Below are 22800 nucleotides of genomic sequence, written 5' to 3' on the forward strand. Positions count from 1 at the left end.
GCAACTATAGTTTTTAGTAAAATACAAATCTCTTGATCCTACCGTTTGTAACAATATAAATATTTTACATTTTTCAATAAATATATAACATATGTTATTGTTTTAAAATTGTTAGCTTTAAAAAATAAAACTTAATGAATAAACATATAATATCACTAAAAAAACGTCTATAAAAAACCGACAAATATAACAAAAAAAAAAAGTTAAATAGGTCATATGATCACTTCAGTAGCTAATTAGATATTGAATCATAGTTACTGAAGTTTGAACTGACACCCGTAAAAAAATATAACACTTGATTTTAATAAAACTAAACATTCAAAATTTGATAACTCCGATCACAATCAAATAAAATTATTATTACGTGCAACGCACGTACATTTTGCTAGTATAATAAATATATATACATTTCGAACTTTTTCGAACATTTCGAGCTTTTCGAACCATAATATCCGAATAGTTCACGAATAGGTTCGAATATTTCGAGCCGAACTCGAACTTTAACTTTATTTCGAGCCGAACTCGAGCCAAAATATTTAAAATTATCGAACTTCGAATCGAGCTCGAACTCGAATATACTCTTATCGAGCCGAATTCGAGCCTTAAAATTTTACCATTATTCGACTCGATTTGGTTCGTTTGCACATTCTCATCGAGCTATTGTTATTAGCCCTATCAATAAACATTATGTGCAAATCCAATTTGTTTTATTTCCTGTCTTCTGAAGTGAACTATATCTTTTTGTAAACAGGCTACATAATGTAGATTGTAGACTAGAGAAGATAATAATTGAATCCATCGAATTCCCAGCATTGGAATTCTCGAAAACTTTATTTCAAGAGCACCTACACTTGTTTTTATAGGAATTCTCGAAAACTTTATTTCTAGAGCACCTACACTTGTTTTTATAAAATATTATAGATAACGATTTCATTACACAAATCCTTCAAATCGTATAACAGTCTGAACAAAAAAGGTAGTTATTGTCTTCTACAATTTAGCCTCCCGAAAGTTCCATCAATTAATAATTTATAGGATTTGATCATTAGACCTTTGACTACAGAATCACACAAACTGGTGGGGAAACTGTTGCTTCGAACAATGAATTTCCCGAAAAAAGTTGGTTCGTTTTTGCCATCCTACATTCATTTCATCATATTAAGGCGCATTGTGCTGTGAAAACTGCTTCCAAACATATCATATACACATCAAAATTAAGTCATTTAACCATAACAACTAAACCCGTGATGCATGTTGAACGGAACTACGAAACAGAGTGAACATTTTCCTTTCACCTATATTCAGCAGACAATAAGATAATTTAACGAAATATTCGAAGGGAAAGGTAAGTAAATAGACGCAAGGAAAAAAAAAACCTGATAAAAGATGAGGTGCAACTGTGAGCAATGATCTGAAGGTGGAAGCCTGTTCCTGTTCTCTTTTTCGCAATTTATATCATATAAAGTTAATATAATAAAGTCACAATTTGGGTACTAATTACTATAGTCGGATCTAAAGCATAATCGTTTGCAAGCTGTACAAAGTTAACTTGTCATGCAACAAATCGAGCCTCCTCTTTTTCGGGAACCACGATATCAAGTCTCATCATTGACCTGTACTTATCAGGTACTTGAGCGCCAGCCTGCATACACACTTCAAGCACCGCTGGTGCCTTACCATAGAACTTCCTGAGTGTTTGTTTCAATGGCAGCCCTTTTGGATTTTCAACATGCCAGACATAATTGGGAGGAAACATTTCATCCACAGTTGCATCTTGCCAACCGTGTTTCCCATCTCTCCACTGATGCTTGAATTCCCCACAAAGCTTCGCGTTGTGACCCCAGGGGCCCACATGAACCTCCGAGCAATAGCCACACGCCTTAATTGTGTACTTTTTCATCAATTTTGTTACACCCCGCTTAACTTTCTCGTATGCTTTGACAGTCTGCTGTGCAATCTTAGGAACATCCGATTCCGCAGGGGGTGAATATCGATCTTGGATTCGATAAGTGTCAAGTTCCATAATCGATGATTCTGAACCATAAGAGCTGTGGAGTTCAGGCTCTTCAATCAACCCACCCATATCAATCACTTTCTTACCTAGCATTCGGATGGGTTTTGTTCTCCTTCGCGAGGGATAGTCAGGCAATTCAACGCCTGCTTGGATGCAAAGTTCGATCACGGCAGGAATTCTGTCATAATTAAAACGAGTTTCATGCTTGATGCGCTGGCCAAAAGGATCGTACATATGGTATGACTCAATAGGGAGAAGCACATCGTTAATGGAACCCTTCACCCATGAATGGAAACTTTTGCGGCTTCCACTAGTCGGGCCACAACAGTCCTGAATATTGTGGCCAGCTAAGGCAACGTGGATGTCTGAGCACTCGCTGCAAGAGAAACAATAATAATGTTACTTCAACAATTGCATAATGCATACAGATCAACTGCTCCTAAACAAATCCTAGAGATGAAGTGGGAGAAAAGTTGAAACGTCTTAATTGTTTTGAATTTGCCTTTGGGTTACCTACAAGCATGAACAGGAACAACATGCAAGAGTCGTGCAAGTCCACTTATTAAAATTTTCCAAGCACCGACTACTTCATATGCAACAGGAATTAGCTCAGGTACAAGCAGTCCATTCTTAGGAGGCTCAAGTGGCTTCTCAATTCCCATTTGTGCCAATTTCTTATCAGCCCTGGCAGCTTGCTGAATTTTCGTTATGGGTATAGGATAGGGCTTCTTCTTTTTCTTTGGAAGTATCGGCGGAAGATCCACATTCTGTAGCGACGCCTCAAGTTTCTTCACTTTGCGACCATGAGTAAGCCTGCTGTCTGTGCAGAAGATTATTATTCGTCTTCTTGTAGCATTCTCATTTTCGTAAGCATGGGTGACCTGGAACTGCAAATCAACCGTTAATCATTTGAATGATCAACTGTCACACACTGTCGAAAACTATTAAACATTTCTACTCATAAATAAGGGCAAGGACTCGAGGCAGCCTTGCACAATAAGATCATTAGTCCACAGTTGGTTATTAAGGTTAACTTGTGAATTAGTAAAACTCAAACTTAACAGCTGCTTAGAAGTGCAACTGAAATTTGAAACACCAAAATGAAATACATTTGCAAGGATAAAAAATGTCCCACAAAGCAAACATTGTATGTTCTATCATGCAGTTAAATGCCTTCCTCAATCTCCTTTGTCATTTACGTCATAGTCTCTCTCAACACAGCAAATCCTAAATGAAATTTCAACAAGCTAGAAACCCATCGTGAAGCATTTACAGCTAAGCGCAATCCTATCTTAGAACGAATCAACAAATGTTATGGTAGAATCTAGTCTACCCTAGACCTTCAAGGAGTATTTCGAGCAAGCAGACTCATATCAGGGGCTAGAGCAACAGCAAAATTTGAAAGTTAAAAAGAATTTGTTTTCTACACAATAAATGTCCCCTTCCTCATAGAGCGCAACAGCAGAATGTCTGATCCTTGTGAGATATATAAACCTATATTGCCAATTTGGCATCAAACCTGAAACCACCAATCCCTGTTCCAATCACTTCCCCTTTATTTCCCTCAGTAGATTGGATTCGCTATACTACTAACAAAAGTACTCTACCTGAACCTCGTAAGGTACATTGCAAAGAGTAATTTTAACTGATAAGATAAAAATGTTGCACAAATCAAAAGGAACAAAATGGAAATATGGGTGTTAAATGGGCAGAATGCGTTTATATCCCATATTCAAATCTCGATATGAAAATTAATTCTTCCACTGCTTGCACTAAGATTCTCGAAAGTAAATTTAGCCTGAGCTATTCGTAGAGGCCCATTATACGTGCAGAAACCACCAAATCAAAGATGTGACTCGAATAAACAAAATTACCTTTATCCCCAGGAAAGATGAATTTGGAATTGGAAAATGAGACGTCTTAAGCTCCATCGAGCCAGATAAAACACCTGAAAGGATAGATAACATCAAATAAGCAGAAGTTGGCAATTTAACGCTTAAATTTCTCCAAGGAATGAAGTTGGGTACATGTCACACTTGCGCTCTAGATACATATCAAAAGGCTGAAGGTTTTACCCTTTTTCAGTGGGATCCATGGAGAGTAAACCACCGCTGGTAATTGTTGTAGCATCTATCTTATATAGACTCTTATCTTACAATCTCACCAGAAAACACAAATTTGGCAATCTGAAAACAAAAGTGCACTTCGTTAAATGGTTAGCTTCAAACATAACGTAAACACGCTATCCAATTCGATAAATTAACCCAAAAACAAACAAACAAACAAAATTGAGCTCAATTCAGCTACGAAGGTTGCTAATGCAAATGCGTATACCACAAGGACAGGTTACCGAAAAATTTACAAATATATATACGAAAATCACCTGAAATTTTCGATCTTTAAATGAATTACAGCCTCTAAATAACGAAAGTCTTCACTCCAAGCGCCGTTCCCCAACTGTTCGAAGAGGACTGGAGAATGATTGAATGAGCGAAAATCTCCGAGTGCCCGATTCGCTTTATTGGGCTTTATCTCCGGGTCCCGCTTATGTGTATATATTGAATTAAAAAAAATTTAAAAAAACTCCTATTTCTCGTATCAATTCTATTATTTTGGATCCGAGAATTAAAAATATTTAATTTAATTAAGAGTCCGTTTAGTTTAAAAAGTCAAAGAGAAAAAGTGTTTTTTTAAAAAAAAAAAAGTGTTTTTGTTGTTATAAATGTGTTTGGATAATTTTAAAGTGCTTTTAAAAGCACTTATTTAAGCCAAAATAAGTGCTTATTTAAAAGCTAATATTTGTAGCTTTTCAAAGGCTTTTAGTTTATAAAAAATATTTTCAATCTATTTATCCAAACACAAAATTAATTTAGTTTTTACTTAAAAAAGCACTTTTAAAAGCCAACTTAAAAAGCAATTATTTTTTAAAAAGTCTTTTAAAAGCGAACGGGGCTCTAAATTGGTTTGTCTCAGGAATATGAGACGATCAAAAAATTAAGTGCAGCTCCCAAGTAAATAGCATTCATTATTACCCTATGCATGACTTATGTTAATTAATGTTGAATAATCAACACTAATATTATCGTGCGTGCTTGTAAAATTTGTGTTTTTTAAGGAAAAAAAAAAGAAAAAAATTTAAAAATACAAAAAATAATATAATGTTTTTTGTAAATAAATATCATTAAAATACAACAAATACATTAATTTTACATGTGAGTGACATTTTCGTAAATAAAAAGACAATTAAAGCACAAAGTTAACGTAATTTTGGTAAATAAGAAAGTATTTAATACTAAAAAATATATAAGATTATATAAAATTATTAATTTTATCTAATCATTTTGGTTTTGTTGTAAATTAAGTTAGAATATAATCGTAATTTTCTAAAATTTTACTAATTAAATGAAAGTTAGTTAATTAAAAGTTTACAATATGATACGATATATAGTAAGATAAAGAATAATATATTAAAATATATTGATAACGAGAGAATGGATTATCTAATAATATGAATTCAATTAATATCTTATGTTTCACGATAAATCGTGACAAAGAGAATTATGACATATTTTTCATTTATGTCATTGTCCAAATCCTCTTTATCATTTAAAAAAAATACTCTTGCAAATTGTTCTATGGCTTTATTGTGTATGTGTTATTAATGATATATATAAGATCAATTACTTGAAATTATTTGGGAATAAATATGATCTGAAGTTGATTAAGAATTTGGAAGATCTGAAGTTGATTATGAATTTTGGTTTGATTTGTAACAAATAGGTGGCCATTATGACATTTTTTGTCACTTCACCCGAATAACTGTGTTCAGCATTTGGAATAACTAATGGTATACCAATAATTTACATACCAATATAACATTTCCCGAATCTACACTTCAAGAGAGTGAATGTGGTAAATTTTGAAATTTGAATCTAAACTACACTGGCATCCCCTTTCCTCTTAAAAGCCAAAAGTCGGGGTTGATTTTTGGTCGAAACACACAAAAGAGCTAATCCGAAACCAAAGACCAACGAAGGCAGATGAATGAAAGATTGCTTCTTGTTGTGCATAATATCCCACTGCAACTTCACATCCTCGGGGTGCCACAGACTCAAGTGCACTGCTAGTGTCATCCTAATATCAGCATCGGGGGGCGCCTGAAGTACGTTCAAACACACGGGACAAGAAACCCGTGAACATTCTCCATTTTTGGTTATGGTGACTCGTCCTGCTATGGCTATGGCTTTATCTCTTAAAATTGTGCGGGCGGGTCCAGAAAACTGTTAGATATCAGTTTTTAAGTGAACGATCGACGATGATAATTTGTTCCAGCCAGTGTGAACCTCGAACAGACAGGCTACAAGAATTTCAAAACGAACAAGAACCGAAAGAGGATGAAGGAGCGTGTACCTTTACCAAACTACGAACCCACAGCCATGTTTCACTCAGAAGCCTCATTTGCCTCCTTCACACACAGCAACTCAAATGGCTTCCTACCTGGTGGGTTATATGTTAAAGAAGTTTAAAGAACAGACGCTACGATCTCGATCTGCCACTAAACGTGGTAGAAAGATAAAATTCAATCCACACAAGCAAGTACTTAAACAGTTAAACCTTCCAGAGCTGGTAAGACATCAAAATAGAACCGAGCAACAAAGTGGAAGTAGCTAAAAACTCTCAAAGGGCTTCTTTGGTATGGAACCGAAATGGCCGAGACCAAGAGAGCAAAAATTCAGCAAGACATTATGGATCTTTCCACCAGTACTGCTGAAAGACAGGACGAATCTTTGCAACCGAAAACCGGTTTTAGTCCGGAACATAATAGCTTCAAGAATGAAAAAAGATCCTCAAGTAATCTACTCTAGTTAGTCTAGACCTCAAATTTTCAGCTCGCACCAGCTTCAACGAAAAATAACTCATATTCCTGCTAGCAATCACCAATCTACCATTTCATATCATAACATTATAACCAAATAAAGCATAAAGACCGCAAACTGCTGCCACAATGAACATCTACAGAAGTTGAAGCATCAAGTTTGATGATATGATAAAAATCCTATCATAACATTGCATGGATATGCATAAATCTAGTTATATTATATATTACAATTCTACGTGGACTGAAACTCTCTTCCGGGACCTCTAACCCTTATACAGACAGGTTGTAATTTTACATAACACCTCTCTCTCTCCTTATACATCTCATCTATGTCTTTTAGATGTCTTTCTCATATTTTATATCCTTGCAATTTTTCATACATTTTATATTGAATCCAATACTTAATTGAGCGTCGGAATGGTTTCGCCTTCGGATGAGTCATCTCACATGTTTTCTTTGATACAGAAATATTTTGGGATCATTCGACTCGTTTTATTGAAAAAATTGGCTCGTGATTATCGTTCCAAGGTAATTTATTTGAACGGAAATTTTTGAACGCGTCAAAGTTTAATCCGAAAACTGCCACATTAACTTCATTTCGCTACCCCCTTTTCTGTTCTCATCACATTACATTAAATTCATATGAAGACAGCACATCATCCATAAAGCAGCGTCTCTAAAGGCCGCTAATTAGAACCAAATTTCCAAAAAAACAAAAACAAAAACAAAAACAAAAAAAAACATTGAAATTTCATGGACAATGCATCAAATATACAAATTCACTTAAAAATACAGATTAAACATCAAAAGAAACATTAATCGGATTCGAAATACCAAAGATTCTTAGCGTTCGCGCAAAGAAAGTTGGGACACAGAGACAGCGTGCCGGAAAAGGAGTGGAAATTGAGGAGGTTTAAGCCTTTTTTATTAGGTTTTATTTATTTATTTATACATGAGCAAAATAATATTTTAATTGAGAAATATTATTTTTATTATATGTTATATATATGTGTATATAATAGTCCATAAATTATTGTCCATATAACTAAGGATGTCATGTTTACATAATTTGATAATTATTTTGATACTTTTGTTTTGTGGTGCTTTTGAAATTTATGATGTTTTGATAATATTTTCTGTTTTTAAAATTATAGATGATATGATCGTCTTATTCTTATGATTAAATAATGTTCAGCATCTCTCAATTATTATAATTACTAGTGTTCATTGCACGCGATGCGTGCATATATATAAATTTTTTATGTTAATTGATTTTCATGTTATTTTTAGAAGTCACATGATGAATTAAATATTCAAAATTTTAAGAGTAATAACAATCTAATCTAAATATTTAAAAATACAAATAAAGATAAAGAATGTCATTTTGATAAATAAGATAAAATCTAATTGCAAAAGAAATAGGAGATAATATAAAATGACTAATTTGTCTAATATTTTTGGTTTTGTTTGGAATTAAATTAAAATATAATCGTAATTTCATCTCAAGTTTTACCAATTAATTTAAAGTTAGTTAATTAAAGGCTCTCTACTATAATAATATAGTAAGATAATTATAATATAATAAAGATATCATATATTTACATATAGATAAAATTGTAATTTTGATTCGATAATTATGTCACTTTGTGATTTTGATTTTTTTTTTTTGTTTTCAGATTTCTATTTTAATCATGTATGTTTCGATTTTTGACAATTTAAGTTTTTTCATCGAAAATGCTGACATGACAAACATTATACACGCCAGCTTCATATCAGTGTTGCATCAATGTAACATTAACGTCATGACAAAAAAGGACTAAAATTGTTTTAAATCACGACAAAAAAGACAAATTTGAATGTAGAATCATATAATTATTAAATAAACTTCTTAAAATATTTCACAAAAGGCAACAATAAGCCAATAACTCTACATTTGAATAGAAGTGTAAAAATTAAATTTCTGAATTGCAAACTAAAATTTTAAAATGCTCAAAAGGAACATTTGAGATCATCCCGTGCCTGCTGTTAGGCTTCAAATTATTGGAATAAACTCGAAATAGTATTTATCTATATTCACCATCAGATATTAATGCACAAATAGTTTATAAAAATCAAATCGAGCCGCATCAGTTCAAGTTTGAACTCGAATATACTGATATCTGACGATATTTGGCTTAATTTATTTGCATCATTGGTGCCATAGAAAATGAACCCAAAGCGTATCCTTACCCCAGAAACACCAACTGAAGTCGCAGATTGTGAGACAAGCTTTTGTGTATTCCCATGTTTGAAACAATAATGCCGGAATACATTTTCATTATCCCCTTTTTGGCAAAAAATGACAGGGTACCCAAATTTAGTGCAGTTCAATATACATAAAATTTAACCTTGTAATTTTCAAGGAGGACACATCGACGGCCTATACCAAACGGGATTAAACAGCCTCCATCTCAGGGAACATGTTGCCAACATACTGTGATTTCAACGGTGGGCCACGAAAACATGATCAAATAAATCAACCAATTTCTATAACGATAGACATTGTACCCCGTCTGGTAGGCTTCTAGGCATGGGGATAGCGGCTACATATCTTTGTGGCAAAGGTTTGTGAGGAGCTGTATCAGATATATCGGTTTGACCTCGACCATGAAATTTAGCTAGCCTATTGATGACAGAAAATTTCTCCAACTCCTGGCATTCCATTCTCACCTCGAATATTGATGAACTTTTCTCCAGTCTGAAACATTGAAATCAAACACTGTGAAAGTTGCAAAAGGGGAAAAACAAGAGATAAAGTTGAAGAAAAGGAAAAAAGCACTTGGAAAGGTTAAAACAAGGAAAGTACTAATATCAGACAGGATACAACACCAGACAGATCAAATCTAATAATGTAAACAAACCTCGGAAAGTTTTTGGAAATGTTTAGAAAACTAAAATGAAATCGAGCTGAATTCAGCAAACAAAAAGAATTCTTTATGGCAATGGAAATAATCAAGATACATAATTTTCAAGGGAAGGCCAGGAAAGAAGATAGATTTCCATATATTTTTTATAAAACTGGAAAACCAAGTTGGTTTTGTCGAACAATTTGTCAAGCCTACCCTCGAATTTCGTTTTCGTTTTCTACAAAACACTCACGCTTAAGCAGAAACATGCAAACTTTTATCCATGCCAGTCATCCAGATAGTCTTCTATCTACTGCTTCCACAACAAAGAGTATTACTAGAGAATAAGGGTCACAGAGTCAGTAAAGGACATCACATTCACATAAATATCTGGTCTCCATGGATGCTGACAATAACCTGAATCCACTTTCTCACTGAATAGCAATATAATAAGCATGTGAAAGTTTGGTGATATGAAAGGAACAAATCAAATGAACTAGATATCGCATATGCGATATGAGTGAACAAACATGACCATGTCAAGCATTATCGAAAAAGTTTCTAAATTTTTTAGCTAAGTTTGGTAATTTTAATGTGTTCTGAGATCCGCTGAGAACTCAATGTAATGCTCCGTGCTTGAGCTCGGTCGGACATGAAAATGGACAACCCCTGCTCAATCAGGTCTGACACTCCAGCATAAGGCTCATTTAAGTGAAATACTTTAATTATGGCAAATCATTCTTCAAAATCATTATTTACACTAGCAAAGCTTGACTCATTTATCATCTCCAAAACAAATCCGTGTAAGATTATTTCAGACAATATTAGATTCCCATTATCCGAGACTAAATAGGGACAAGTTTTTATCAGAAAAAAGGATCATCCCCTAGACTGATTGCATCCTATTGGCTCTTGGCCTCTCTCAACTGTCAGTTTGTGACAGCCGCGAGTACCACGCCACCTATGCAGTAGAGCTATTATGTTATGAAAAAAAACACTGCAAACACAGTTCCAATTAAATTATGCACTTCTCAGAAGAATATTATGATATTGAACAATCAGAGGTTACCAAATCGAAACAGTGCACACTTCAAATTAGATATATAATTTTTCCAAAACTCACTCCTTCAACAAGATTTACATCTTCGAGCTTAAAAAATGCTAATGATAGTCTTGGCAGCATGGAAACAATTACTCCATCAAAGATGTTAATCTTACAAACTTCCCACGAAACACCAATATAATGTGGCTGTTTTTATAAACTTCTTCACTAATAAGGATCCAAATATATTCAGCACTCACATTTGTCATGATCAGGAAGTCACTCTTTCAATAAAAACAGGCGCTCCATGTGGCTAGTCGATATGATACCATGTATTGAAAGTAAAAAAGGCAAGAGAGAGACATATATTCGCGAAATAGGAGCTAGAATGGTTCGATTGCTTTTGAACTTAATAACACAGTTTATTTCTCAATCGAGAACTTTCCATAAACTGCCAACATTCTTTTCTATGGGACTTGTCATTCACATAAATACGTACATTCCATCTTCGATGTTCTGTCAAGAGGCAAAAGTTTCTTCGTGTTGCTTTTATCAAACTTTTTTAAACTTTAGCTAGTGAATTTGAATATGAGGGTACTACCTTCAAAATTCATTTTATTTAAAAGTCTTTTGTCTAAACAATTAATGCAATTTCATATTTTAATACAATAGCTAAGAAGCAATCTTGGGAAGTTAAGTAGACTCATCAAACGAACTAATTTTTTGCTTTCCCAAGCTCCATATGCTTGGTTTGGACTCTGATTTTCTTCTAAAAACCCCATCTTTCTTTCCCCAGAATAAAATCAAATACTATCATTTGATATTTTATTATTCCTCAAAATAAATTTTCATCAGTTTATGCTCCAACATGATCGTTACATTTAATTCAGCTTCTCAAGTCTCAACGCTTCGAAAACTTGTTATCTTATGATATTACATTTTAATCTAATAACATATTTTCCAAATCATCACCCACACAAATATCAATTCAATTATCATTTTTTTCATAAAATTTACCAATTGTATATGATTTGACGCCCAATAAAAAAATTTCCCACAAAATAATTTCAAACATGTCCTTTTATCTCAAAAATTCATCTCAAAAAATTATTTCCTCAAAGCATTTCTTCAAAACATAAAATGAGACCATACATTCCAATGATTTCTACTTTTAAGCACTAGAAACACTCAAAACATCACAAAATTATTCAAAGGTGCTCTAAAAAAACGAATAGTCTTTTTTAAAACAGGCGCTTTCTTTAATTTTTTTTATTAAAAAAAACTAGATAAAATGACTATGTATTTATGTGTGTTCTTCAAAACTTAGTTGGTGGCTGGCATACAGCTGGAAAAGCGATTCAATGTTAATGGGGCCATTATAGAAATAGGGTTTGATCCTCTTATGTTCAGAGTCTTGGGACTTAGATTAGATACGATGTGAAAAGCGGATGGATATTTATTTGTTCTGCACTTAAATATACAAGGTAACAATTCAATGTAAAATCTGGACATAAGTAGGAAATCCAATTAGGTCACAACAAAACAAAATATTATAACCCCCAAATTAGAATAATATACTTTCAAGTCAGCATTGTTGCATATCGATCGTTTAGATTGTCCCATGTCTTCAGATACTGGTCATACACTTATGCATTATAGAATTATGCATGATAGAATTCGGAATTTGGCTTCAAAAGGATCTCCATATGAAAGCACAGATGCAATTTTTAGTCTTAGCTGCTTCTGCACACGATGTGCAATAGCTTTGAATAAATATATAGCTTAAATATATTATTTTATATATAGAATTTAAGTACTTCAAATTCCTTGCTGTTGTTATACATCACGACAAGCAATATTTACAAAAGAAAACAAAAAAAACAAAGTTATATGTCAGGAGAAAAAGAAACCAGAATGGTTCATCTAAACCAATCTGCCAAAGCAAAATATAATTAAGTTGGTTTTCAGCCAGAAAAACGTATATTTGAAATCAGTAACTCAAAACGTACTAGACTTGATCACACAAAGCATTGGCAGCATTTAGATAAAGTAAAAGTACTCGTATAGGAAAAAACAAACAGACAAATCAAGAAATAAGTGCAAAGATTTACCTCAAGAAATCGTTTTCCAGCTTCCCTAATCTTCCCATCAAACCTCCCATAACTTTTCCAGAACACTGATCAACATTTCTCTCTGGCGATTTACCCTTAGCGGAAATTCTAACAAAGTTTACAGATGAGATAAGAGCTAGTCATTCAGAAAGGAGAATCAATTCATCAAAAATATCCTAAAACCTGACAAATTTGAACAATCAAGGCTTCAAACTGATTCAACAATGCTAGAGGAATATTCAATTAAGTTCTTACAGTTCCATGCCGTCATGGGGTAACTCCAAACCACTTGAGCGAAAAACTGTGCTGCAGACATTTCCCAGCACAGTTCTGGAGACAGCATAAGCCACACTCTCACATTTAAAACTAGCATCAGCATACAGGATAGCTGCTGGTGGAGGGTAAAATAACTGCTGCATGAGCTGTGTTGTCAAGATAAGCCTTCTTTTAGATCTAAGAAACGGTGGTCCATCTTCGATCAATTCAGCATCATCATCAACCTGCCATCAGCCAATGAAATGAGAAATGCAGAGAACCACAGGAGAATGAAGTCCCTAATGAAGAAAGAGTAAGAACAACCAAACACACCTTTTCTTTTAGCCGATTTGCCACTTGACTCCACACTGTTTCTGCGACACTGCATGCAGCAAATTCATTCAGATTAACATATTAAATTATAGAGCAACACACACCTGAAGAATTTTAAAAAGGCTGCTAAAATGGTACTAAAATCCATAAAATAAGTCCTGATGCTTTACTAACATCGTAAACACAACTTGGTATACATAATAGACAAATGAGACAAAAACTGCTTCACCACCTGAGTGTCGAAAGATTTTGTGAACCATCTGCTATTTCTTTGTGCCAGGGTTGAAGCTCAGAAGTAGCAGTCTTACGCTTCTTAGGTCTCGATATGACGAGATTTTGAGCAGTGGCATTCATCTTAGATAAGTGATCAGACGGCAAAGGTGTGTTTACAAATGTAGAGGTAGTTGTATTAACTTGACATGCATCTGTGGGGGCATCGGCACCTTTCTCCTCTGAAGCAAGGGTATCCAAAACACTTGCAGACTTTCCAAGTTCTCCTGACTTTGAGGGGAGCAATTTATGTGCATTATAACCGTGCAACATTTGCCCATTTTTAAAAGTACCGTACTGATTGAACCAGGATGGCGCCATCTGCGGGCTAACCTCAGGATACTCAGCTCTAACAAAGGTTGTATAATCAGTAGAAGAGTTGCTATGAGACACATTTGCACCACGCGACAAAATATCCTGTGAGGCTACGTTTCCATGCTGTGAAGAGTTTATCTGCAAGGCATCGGCTGCCAAAAGGAAACTTGGCATCCTCAAATCATCAGAAGGAACTCCGGTTCTTGAACCCAAAGAATCTCCTAGTACAAGACCGTTATCATTTTGCTGTCCAGCTGTCGAAGCTACTCGATCAACATCTAAGCGATCATCAGGTCCTTTCATTCTCTTAGAGACCCTACAGCTAGGATCAGCCCCTGCATCCTTCAAGGCCTTCATTTGGTTTGGTGATGCATGATTTTGATGGGAGAAGGAATTAGGTTTCAGGGATCGACCAAAGGCTTCAATATTTTTCTGTGTTGAAGACAAATCAATGGGGGAATCATCAGAATGATTCTTGTTGGATGTGTCAATTCTGATGGATGACAGTGATTGTCCAGCACTTTCCTTCAACCTTTGCTCTTCCACATCAACACCACCAGAAGAATTCACATAAATTGATCTTAAGTCAGAAGAAAGATCATCCCCTCTGCAAACATTCATACTGCCTTGAGTCAGGGGAGCAGAACTTGATTCCCCAGTATTTGGTTGGGTCAAGTCCGAGAATGGTGACGATGCTTTCTGGTACTGTGTACCCATAGAATGTTGATTGGTGTAGACATTGGTTGCTAAATTATGTAATGCATTGAGGGGACTTCCCTGATGAGACATACCATGCATACTAAAATGCTGAGGAGCATGCAACGGATCCCTGGGTGATGCGGTTGAAGTTGAACCTCGTGCATCATTAGGGCCAGCCTGTTGAGTCATAGCCCGCGACGACATCACATTAGCTTTTTGAATATCTCCAAGAGTATCGGGCAAAACTGTCTCCATGGATCCTCTTTGCATATTGTTTGAAACATCATTGCTGAAAGATGAGTCTACATGCTGATTCCTCATTATTTTTCCACTTGACCTCATTGCTTGCTGATTTTGAAGTTGACTCACATGCGGAGAACCCGAGCTAAATGCTTCTTGAAAGTTTCGATGTCTCTCATCACTCCCAGCATGTCGTTGAGGTACAGCAGGTCTGTTATTTTTAAATTCAGCTTTGAATTCACCATTAGGAAAATTCATTGATTGAATTGTAGATGTAGGGACCATCCATTGACCTTTCTCTCCCATTTCTGATGTAGCATGACTAATAGGCATTGAATTGACCATGCTTTGAGCTTTTTGGGATGAAGCTGAGTGGTCGGGAGTCTGTCCTCGCTGCTGAAGGGATGGAGGTCCAAGTTGCAACCCAAAGCCTTGATAAACAGAAGATTGATTTTGCTGAAAGAAAGCAGCAGTACCATCAAGTTTTTCCGCTTCAGGTAACTGAGTGGATACCTTACCCTCAGAACTTAAGTGCATCATGTCACCATGACCCCTAGATTGATCGACCTTGGGAAGAAGCTCCAGCATGTTTTGGCTAGATTGAATAGATAATGTCAAAAAATATTCCATATGTATAATTAGCATGAAAAAAATGAAAAAATGAAGTACCCTGAGGAAGAGACAGTGTTTGAGGTGAATGAATCAAAGGGTCGACTGTAGGAAACAGATATAGTTGGTGCATAACCATGTAAACCAACATGGGGTGGTTCTTCATTCATCACTTTGCTGTGTTTTTGAAGCTCGGGGGATTGCCCCTGTCCCTGTAAATAAACAAAAGATGAGACTTTTACTTTTCAGAATGTGAATTACACAAATTGTTAAAATTTATAAAATCACCTTTTCATTTACTTTAGAATTTCTAGGATACTGAACCAAAAAATTGGACTGGTCAAGATAGGAAGTTGGTTGTGACATGGCCTGTAAATTGGTTGGTTGCTTCAGGTGATAGGAAGGTTCTGCATCCTCGTCCGAATTTCCCATAGGATGATACTGAAATTTACGAGGAACAGAAATTCTCCTAGATAACTGATTGGTTAACTTTTGATTCGCAGAGGGCAAAGATTTTGAATCACTCGCACCTGACCCAGTTTCTCTGAAGCCACCAGATGTGTGCCCAGACAAATTGGAGCGATGGCTATCATTAGAATTTTCCTTCAAGTCATAATTTTCCATCTCACGTCTTGTAACTTCCTCCTTTTCACAGCTATTCAAAGAGTCCAAACCCTGATTATGATCAATAGCCTGGTGCGGCACTCTACCCAAATCTTTACTCCCTTGGTAAATTGTAGAAGAATTGCTGTTCTTCCACTGATTAATTTTATTACTGTTGTGAAAAAATGGATTGGTTTCATCAGCTACCCCCATGCTGTAAGAGTTAGCAACTGGAGTAGCATCATTTAAACTCAACATAACTTTATTTGTTCCGGGAGTTCCAATTGTTGGTTTACCAGGACCCAACTCAGTAGCAGATCTCGAAACAGAGTTTGACTTCCATAAAGAACCTCCGACAGTTTCTCCTTGTAGCGCCCTCGATTGATTGCTTTTTGAATTCTGAGACAATTTCTCAGGCTGATGAACATTTAACCCTCTATTATCTCCACCAGTTGGTGTAGCTACCATAGTATTCCTACCATTTGATTGTTGTTGAGAACCACTTTGTTGATGCGCCCAAGGCGAGGAGATTTTCATAGTGCTCATCCCAGCTTCGGGAGAATTTTGAGAGGCATCTCTATAGATTTGACTATCTTCAGCGACTGATTTTTGTGGTGGTATATAATTAGACCATTTATTACCTTCTTCCAACGAAACAAATCTTTCAGACACCTCATTTGGCAGTCTTTGACCAGGCTCATTCAGAAACCTGTGTCCAAGGAGATTCAATCCTGTAACATTATTTACATTCTTATCACCAGAAGGGGGGATAGATCCAGGACTAGGTGCCGAAGGCATTTGCGTTTTATCATCAACCAAAGGTGAATGTTGTTTAACACTGTTGTTGTGAACTGAAGAGGACTGAATTGAAGAACCACTAACATTGTGGAAAATCAGACCACTCCACTCCTCCTGGGGAACTATATCATTGCTAGAAGTTTCTGCAACAGCTGACTGCATAAGAGCACTCCAGCTGCCACTCTGAATAGAAGGAAAACCATTCAAAGATTCACCGTTGTCAAACAAATTAGCAGATTCTCCAGACACGTTAGCAGCATTACCAAAGGCAGCCCATATGCTATCATCTGAACCAAACAAAATCTTTTCTTCAGCTGGATCTAGGCCAACATCATTGCTGGATGTAACAGCTGGCCTCCTAGATTTTTCACTTGGGGTCTCAGGTCGAATCGTTAGCTCCTGCCTCCCCAGCAAGTCCTGAGGAGCAGTTCTTTGGATGGAATTCACTTGCTGCAGACTGCTCATATTTCTTGGTCCAGTATATAGAGATTGACTAGGAGCATTTTCGATCATATTCTCATTCTGAAATTTCTGTCTCACAATGGAATCTTCATCGTTTACACCAACCTGATCGGCAAATAATTTATGATTACCCTGAAGAGTATTGCTAGAGGTTGACATTTGCAGCATTGGAGATCTATCAGTCACCTTGTGAGAATATTGGTTTACATTCAAACCCCTTGAACCAGAAACAGGAATCCCATAAAGGGATTGATCAACAGGTTGAGGCATCAAATCCACTAAATGCTGAGTCTGGCCAAGGTTCGGAGGGAAAACTAGTCCAGCTTGAGTCCCTTGCATGGATGGAGAACCACGGTTCATCCAGTTTGCACCGACTTCAGTTGTCCAGGGATACTGCTGTAAATCAGAAACTGGATTACCGTCAATCGGGGTGGAGTGGCTGCCAGATGCTTGTTTAGTAAAGGCCGGAACCTGATTAATATGATTCTGTTGCCTGATCTCAAGCGGCTGGAATTGTTGCTGCCTTTGTATATCTTGCATTTTCCTGATCATGAGCTGCTGTTGCTGCATTTCATTGATCCCAGGATGCTGGTGCTGCACAGGTTGTAACATGCTTGATTGATGATGGCTCATCTGCTGCTGACCACCAAATAAATCCAAACTTACAGAAGGCACAGATGTTTGTGATCTAAGTGAAGTTTTTGCCCCATTTTCCATTCCACCCCCTTGCTGTAGTTCATGAACAAAAAATCCTCTTGAGGTTATTGCATGCGGTTCAGAATCTGTATCCACTGCCAAAAAGTTTGCTTCATTCTGCCTTGAGAGGTGAAACTGATTTCCAAACATGTAGCCATTCAAATTTGGTTGTTCATTAAGGGACTGATTTTTACTAAAATCAGCCCTCACATTTGATTGAGCAAAGTTCAAGCCCTGTGTCACATGGAAAGGGTAGCTGCCTTGCCCTCTATCATTGTCTGTTCATGAGATACAGAGAAATTATTTAACTGGCGATTGAGGAAATCAATGTTGAAAAAACCGATGTTCAAGCAGCCTAGTAATACCTGGATCTGGTAAATTATAAGTTTTGTTGTTCGAATGTAGTGCATCAGCTTGTCTCTGGCTACCAACCCAAAAATTGTTGCTCAAAACTGGCCAGTTCCCTTCAACCACTTGAGATTCAGGCTGCCCCTGAAATGTGTTGTCTTGCGCAAAAAAATTGTGAACCCTATCTCCGAATTCGTTGCCAGGCATAGATGGTTGTTGCACAAAATTGTTCAGAAATTGTATGTCGGTATGCGTATAGTGATAGATTAGAATCGGATACTGGCCACCATTTTATAGCTGGGAAAAGGGAAGACTGGCCACACCAAATTCTCCTGAAAACTAATGGTCAACCCTTGCCAACTTCTACACCTTCATATAACCTAATGATATGAGCAGTCAAGAGTTCACTAATTACAAAAATAACAAAATACCACTTTAGAAACTAAATGCATTCTATAAGAACAAAATTATATGGTGATGGATGATGAATATTGAAAATTTAACTGAGTGGTGACAATAATAGTTGGCAAAACATCAGCTCTCCACATCATCAAGGACAGAATAATAATAATAATAATAATAATAATAATAATAATAATAATAATAATAATCAAATTAAAAGCGGGCATGCATTAGGTGATTTGGACCTTTGTGGTTTTGGGAACAAGTAATAGAGAGTAAAAAGGCTGCCACTGAGGCACTAACAAGGCATGTTATCAAGAGGAAATGGCAAAATATACACTTCAGCAAATAGCCAAATGCAAAGAGAGAAAGCAAATGACAAACATTACCAAATAAATCACAGGCACTAACAACTGGCTATGTGCTCTAAAACACTTGGACTTCAAAGTTCCAACTAAATAATACCAATGGGTACAAGGACATAATGGGCAATTTATTACTGACTTATTGGCAACCATTACATTGCAGTGAGAACGAAGCTCCAGAAACAGCAGCGTTAAATGGTTATTCTAATAGTTGTCATACTACTGAGTCACTGACATTCTTCTACAAATATAAAGAGTATCTGAGTAGTACAGAAACTTTTGGCTGGGAAAAATTCAAATTCAAAAGGAAAAAATGAGAAAATGAACACCAAGACAGAAAATAGAACTATGGCTAGCAAAGGGAAAACATTGAGACATGTAGGTCATAATGAAACACATCCGAGCAATAAATCATCGAAATTATCACCCTGATAAGTAATTTTCATGCTTTCTGCAAGCATCTTACAAATTCAATCAACCTTTTAAAGAAAAGATTGTTCTCATACATACACTAAACCAAAAAAAAATAGCTATCCAGTCATCTACTGAATAGTTTCCCTTTCCCGAAAACCAAAAGGACTTGTCCATGACTATAACATTTTAATTGTGATATTTCGATCAAAGAATGTCAAATGAACTATGGTGATGGAACCAATTTTACATGGCCAACATAAAAGAGCCAAACTTTCTGAAGTTACTGCTCTTACGCAAAGATTGATTCGGAAGCACAGTAAAACCTCGAACAGAAACAAAAGAGATTAGGATTAACTGTAAACGGAGCTAGCTTTCGAGTCGTCATGATTCCACAACTGGAAATGGACCTTCATTAACCAGCAAACAAACATGACATTCCAAATAACACTAGCAAAATAATAATTATGCACCCCAGATTGCCCAATTCTAAAGCTTGATCATTTGCAAAATACAGAACATGGTATTAAAAACAAGAAAAAAGGAACTCGACAAAAAAATGGCAGGCAAATCATCAATTGCAGACTCACGCGACAATTGAACCAAATCAATTACAAAACGAGCTGGAAACACAACAAGGTGGGTCATAGTTAACGACACGGAAAAATATCCATATTCAGGATAAATCCATGCCACTATACACGATACTGAGCCACCCCCACCCACCAAACACTCGTTTACCTTAATATATCAACAAAACAAAAAAATAGGGTTCGAGATTGAAATAAAACCGGAACTCACGTGAAAATCTGGATGAGCATGAGTGGAGAAAAATTGGAACCCCAATGGCGATCTTCGATTTGGTAGAATCTAGGGTTTTGAATCGGAAAGAAAGAGAGATGAAACTTGAAAGCGCTGTGGTAATGTGAGAGATAAAGTGAAGCGAAATTTTCAACGAACAGTGCGAGACAAGGCTAGGTTCGGGCGGAAGCTGAGGCTGGGGATCCCCGAAGCGAGGGCTGCGCTTGATTGGAGAGGACTCCACGGGAAACGGGTAACCCATCCAATGATAATCAGCCACGTCGGGTTGAAATAAAATGGTTTTTATTTTTATTTTTTTAAATCATTGTTACTCATTGATTGGTTGTTTCCTACAACAGTAAATTTTATATTTTTCGAAAAATAAATTCCAGTTTTCTTAATTATAATTTTAATTGAAATTATTTAACAATTTAATTATTCATTGTATCATCACATTTCATGAATCATAGATCCATTTTAACAATATTTTATATATTAATAATAATAATTAGTCCCATTTAATGATAAACATGGTAATGAAGATATTTTTCTCTTAATAAAAATATTAAAGTAGTGTTTTGGAGAGCTTTTAAAAAGTACTTATCACTTTTTTTTCACAAACTTTTGAAATTTTGTTAAAGAAAAGCTACTTCCTATAAGCTTTCTCAAACGCTACCTAAGTATGGCACGAAAATAAATAATCAACTTGTTTCGCTTCAAGATTATTCATAATATTGTGAATGAGCTATTGGATTTTATGCGAATAATTCGTCACATGAGCTTTCGAGTACACTAGATTTAACGTCAAAGATTCAGATTTACTGTTCTTAATTATCACTCAACGCGCTGATTTGAATAATCTTGTTTTACGAAAATATATAATGAAATTTTCTTACAATGATGAAACATTATTAGATTTTTCATGGCCGGTTGATTGGACTTTTGGTAAATAATAGAATATGACGTCATTGGAGAGAAGTTAATTATCAAATAAACTTGGCCATAAAATTGTATAATATAATATATATATATATATATGTATATGTTATATATATAATATAAACTGGTTACGGAGCACACGCAACGCATGTGGAATATAATGTATGATATTAAAATTTTGTGATCCGAAAATGCATGTGAGTGGGCAGTTAGATTTCTAATTGAATGAAGAGAAAATGGGAGAATCAAAGGGCAAAAAGGGGAAAGAAATTTTGGTGTTCTCACATCATACCAAAAACAGTTTTTATAAGGGTCTCAAATATTATAATATAGTGTATATATATTTATATATGAAAGTATATGACAACATGAAAAATAAGAAACTAGACTTCAAAAAAGTGAGAAACGAAAATAAGTCGAATAATATATGATAACACTAAATATAAAATAAGGAAAAAACTAACTCGGTATACAAACATCATTAGAGATTAATTTGACACGTGAACTATGTATGAACTATATAATTTGGTATTTAATTAGTAAAAAAAACTATATGATTTGGTAGATAAGCTATGATGTATACTTTTAAGTGATATACTTATATGTATACATACATACTGAATTGCGTTTGAAATTATTTAATCAATCAATTATTTATCATATCATCGTCACATTTCTAGAATCATACTATATTGATTCTCACTTTATATTTTACACTTTAATTTACTCACAATAAAAATCTCAAATATGGTAAGAAAACAAATAATCAAAGTGTTTCGCTAAAACATTATCACATATAAATCCAAAAACAATATTTTTCATATAAAATTTTGTGTCGTCATTCGTTCCAAAGCCTAATGAAATAACAAATATGTACGTCGATTGAAAATACTATATCTTAATTTTGTTCTAAAAAAACAAAAAATAATTGTATGGTTCATATAAAATTCAATATCTTCTATGTTATTCATTTCCAATTTCTCATATTTTCTAAAAAAACAAAAATAAAATTGTATCGTCATAGAATTCAATATCTTTCTATGTTCTAATTCATTTCCAATTTCCTCGAATTTCTTACAATAATTCATGTATTTGTGTTTTCTTGAATTAAATGGAGATCAAAATCAACATAGCATGATATTGAGAAAAAACACAGTACAATATTGCAAAAAATAAAATGTGATTTGATGGCAAAGTTAAAGAACAATATAACTCACAATTATACACAAAATGCCCGCAAGAATAGCATCGAGGAGCCCAAGCTACATCGTCATTCTTCAACCAAATGGATGGACCTAAAATCACCGAGAAACCAACAATGCA

At 35.2% G+C, this 22800-nt stretch overlaps 2 protein-coding genes and 1 long non-coding RNA gene across 5 annotated transcripts; all 3 read right to left on the minus strand.

The window, feature by feature from the left end:
• Positions 1–1400: 1400 nt before the first annotated feature.
• On the minus strand, positions 1401–4525 carry LOC140865922 (APO protein 1, chloroplastic). The gene is made up of 5 exons (XM_073270762.1): positions 4398–4525; positions 4090–4200; positions 3889–3962; positions 2528–2901; positions 1401–2390 (listed from the first exon to the last, which is right to left on the minus strand). Exons 2-5 carry the CDS (start codon positions 4142–4144, stop codon positions 1553–1555), a joined length of 1341 nt encoding a protein of 446 aa, XP_073126863.1. The 5' UTR covers positions 4145–4200; positions 4398–4525; the 3' UTR covers positions 1401–1552.
• A 1255-nt stretch (positions 4526–5780) lies between these two features.
• Positions 5781–7790, minus strand: LOC140866262 (uncharacterized). The gene is made up of 3 exons (XR_012144829.1): positions 6629–7790; positions 6425–6511; positions 5781–6294 (listed from the first exon to the last, which is right to left on the minus strand). It is a non-coding gene; the product is annotated as an uncharacterized lncRNA (long non-coding RNA).
• A 1139-nt stretch (positions 7791–8929) lies between these two features.
• On the minus strand, positions 8930–20670 carry LOC140867650 (uncharacterized). Of its 3 annotated transcripts, none has more exons than XM_073272703.1 (9): positions 20539–20670; positions 18577–18939; positions 15941–18489; positions 15713–15864; positions 13752–15638; positions 13520–13568; positions 13187–13431; positions 12932–13039; positions 8930–9630 (listed from the first exon to the last, which is right to left on the minus strand). In XM_073272703.1, exons 2-9 carry the CDS (start codon positions 18764–18766, stop codon positions 9420–9422), a joined length of 5391 nt encoding a protein of 1796 aa, XP_073128804.1. In that variant the 5' UTR covers positions 18767–18939; positions 20539–20670; the 3' UTR covers positions 8930–9419. The 3 variants fall into 3 exon arrangements, with proteins under 3 accessions (XP_073128804.1, XP_073128805.1, XP_073128806.1); XM_073272704.1 differs by having other exon boundaries at positions 18577–18966; positions 20539–20664; XM_073272705.1 differs by having other exon boundaries at positions 18577–18891; positions 20539–20663.
• Between the last annotated feature and the right edge of the window lie 2130 nt (positions 20671–22800).

This window comes from Henckelia pumila, chromosome 4, assembly GCF_033568475.1.
Source record: "Henckelia pumila isolate YLH828 chromosome 4, ASM3356847v2, whole genome shotgun sequence".
In the NCBI taxonomy this organism is placed as follows: Eukaryota; Viridiplantae; Streptophyta; class Magnoliopsida; order Lamiales; family Gesneriaceae; genus Henckelia; species Henckelia pumila.

Bases quoted from the DNA above. Each gene is read 5' to 3' on its own strand.
- LOC140865922 (XM_073270762.1), bottom strand. From the start codon at position 4,144: ATGCTACAACAATTACCAGCGGTGGTTTACTCTCCATGGATCCCACTG. The intron at 3,963-4,089 runs GTAAAACCTTCA...CTATCCTTTCAG, and splicing joins ATGGATCCCACTGAAAAAGG to GTGTTTTATCTGGCTCGATG. The intron at 2,902-3,888 runs GTAATTTTGTTT...GTTGATTTGCAG, and splicing joins CATCTTTCCTGGGGATAAAG to TTCCAGGTCACCCATGCTTA.
- LOC140867650 (XM_073272703.1), bottom strand. From the start codon at position 18,766: ATGCCTGGCAACGAATTCGGAGATAGGGTTCACAATTTTTTTGCGCAA. The intron at 15,639-15,712 runs GTACTTCATTTT...TATTCAATCTAG, and splicing joins AACACTGTCTCTTCCTCAGG to CCAAAACATGCTGGAGCTTC. The intron at 9,631-12,931 runs GTAAATCTTTGC...TCAATGTTTCAG, and splicing joins CTGGAAAACGATTTCTTGAG to ACTGGAGAAAAGTTCATCAA.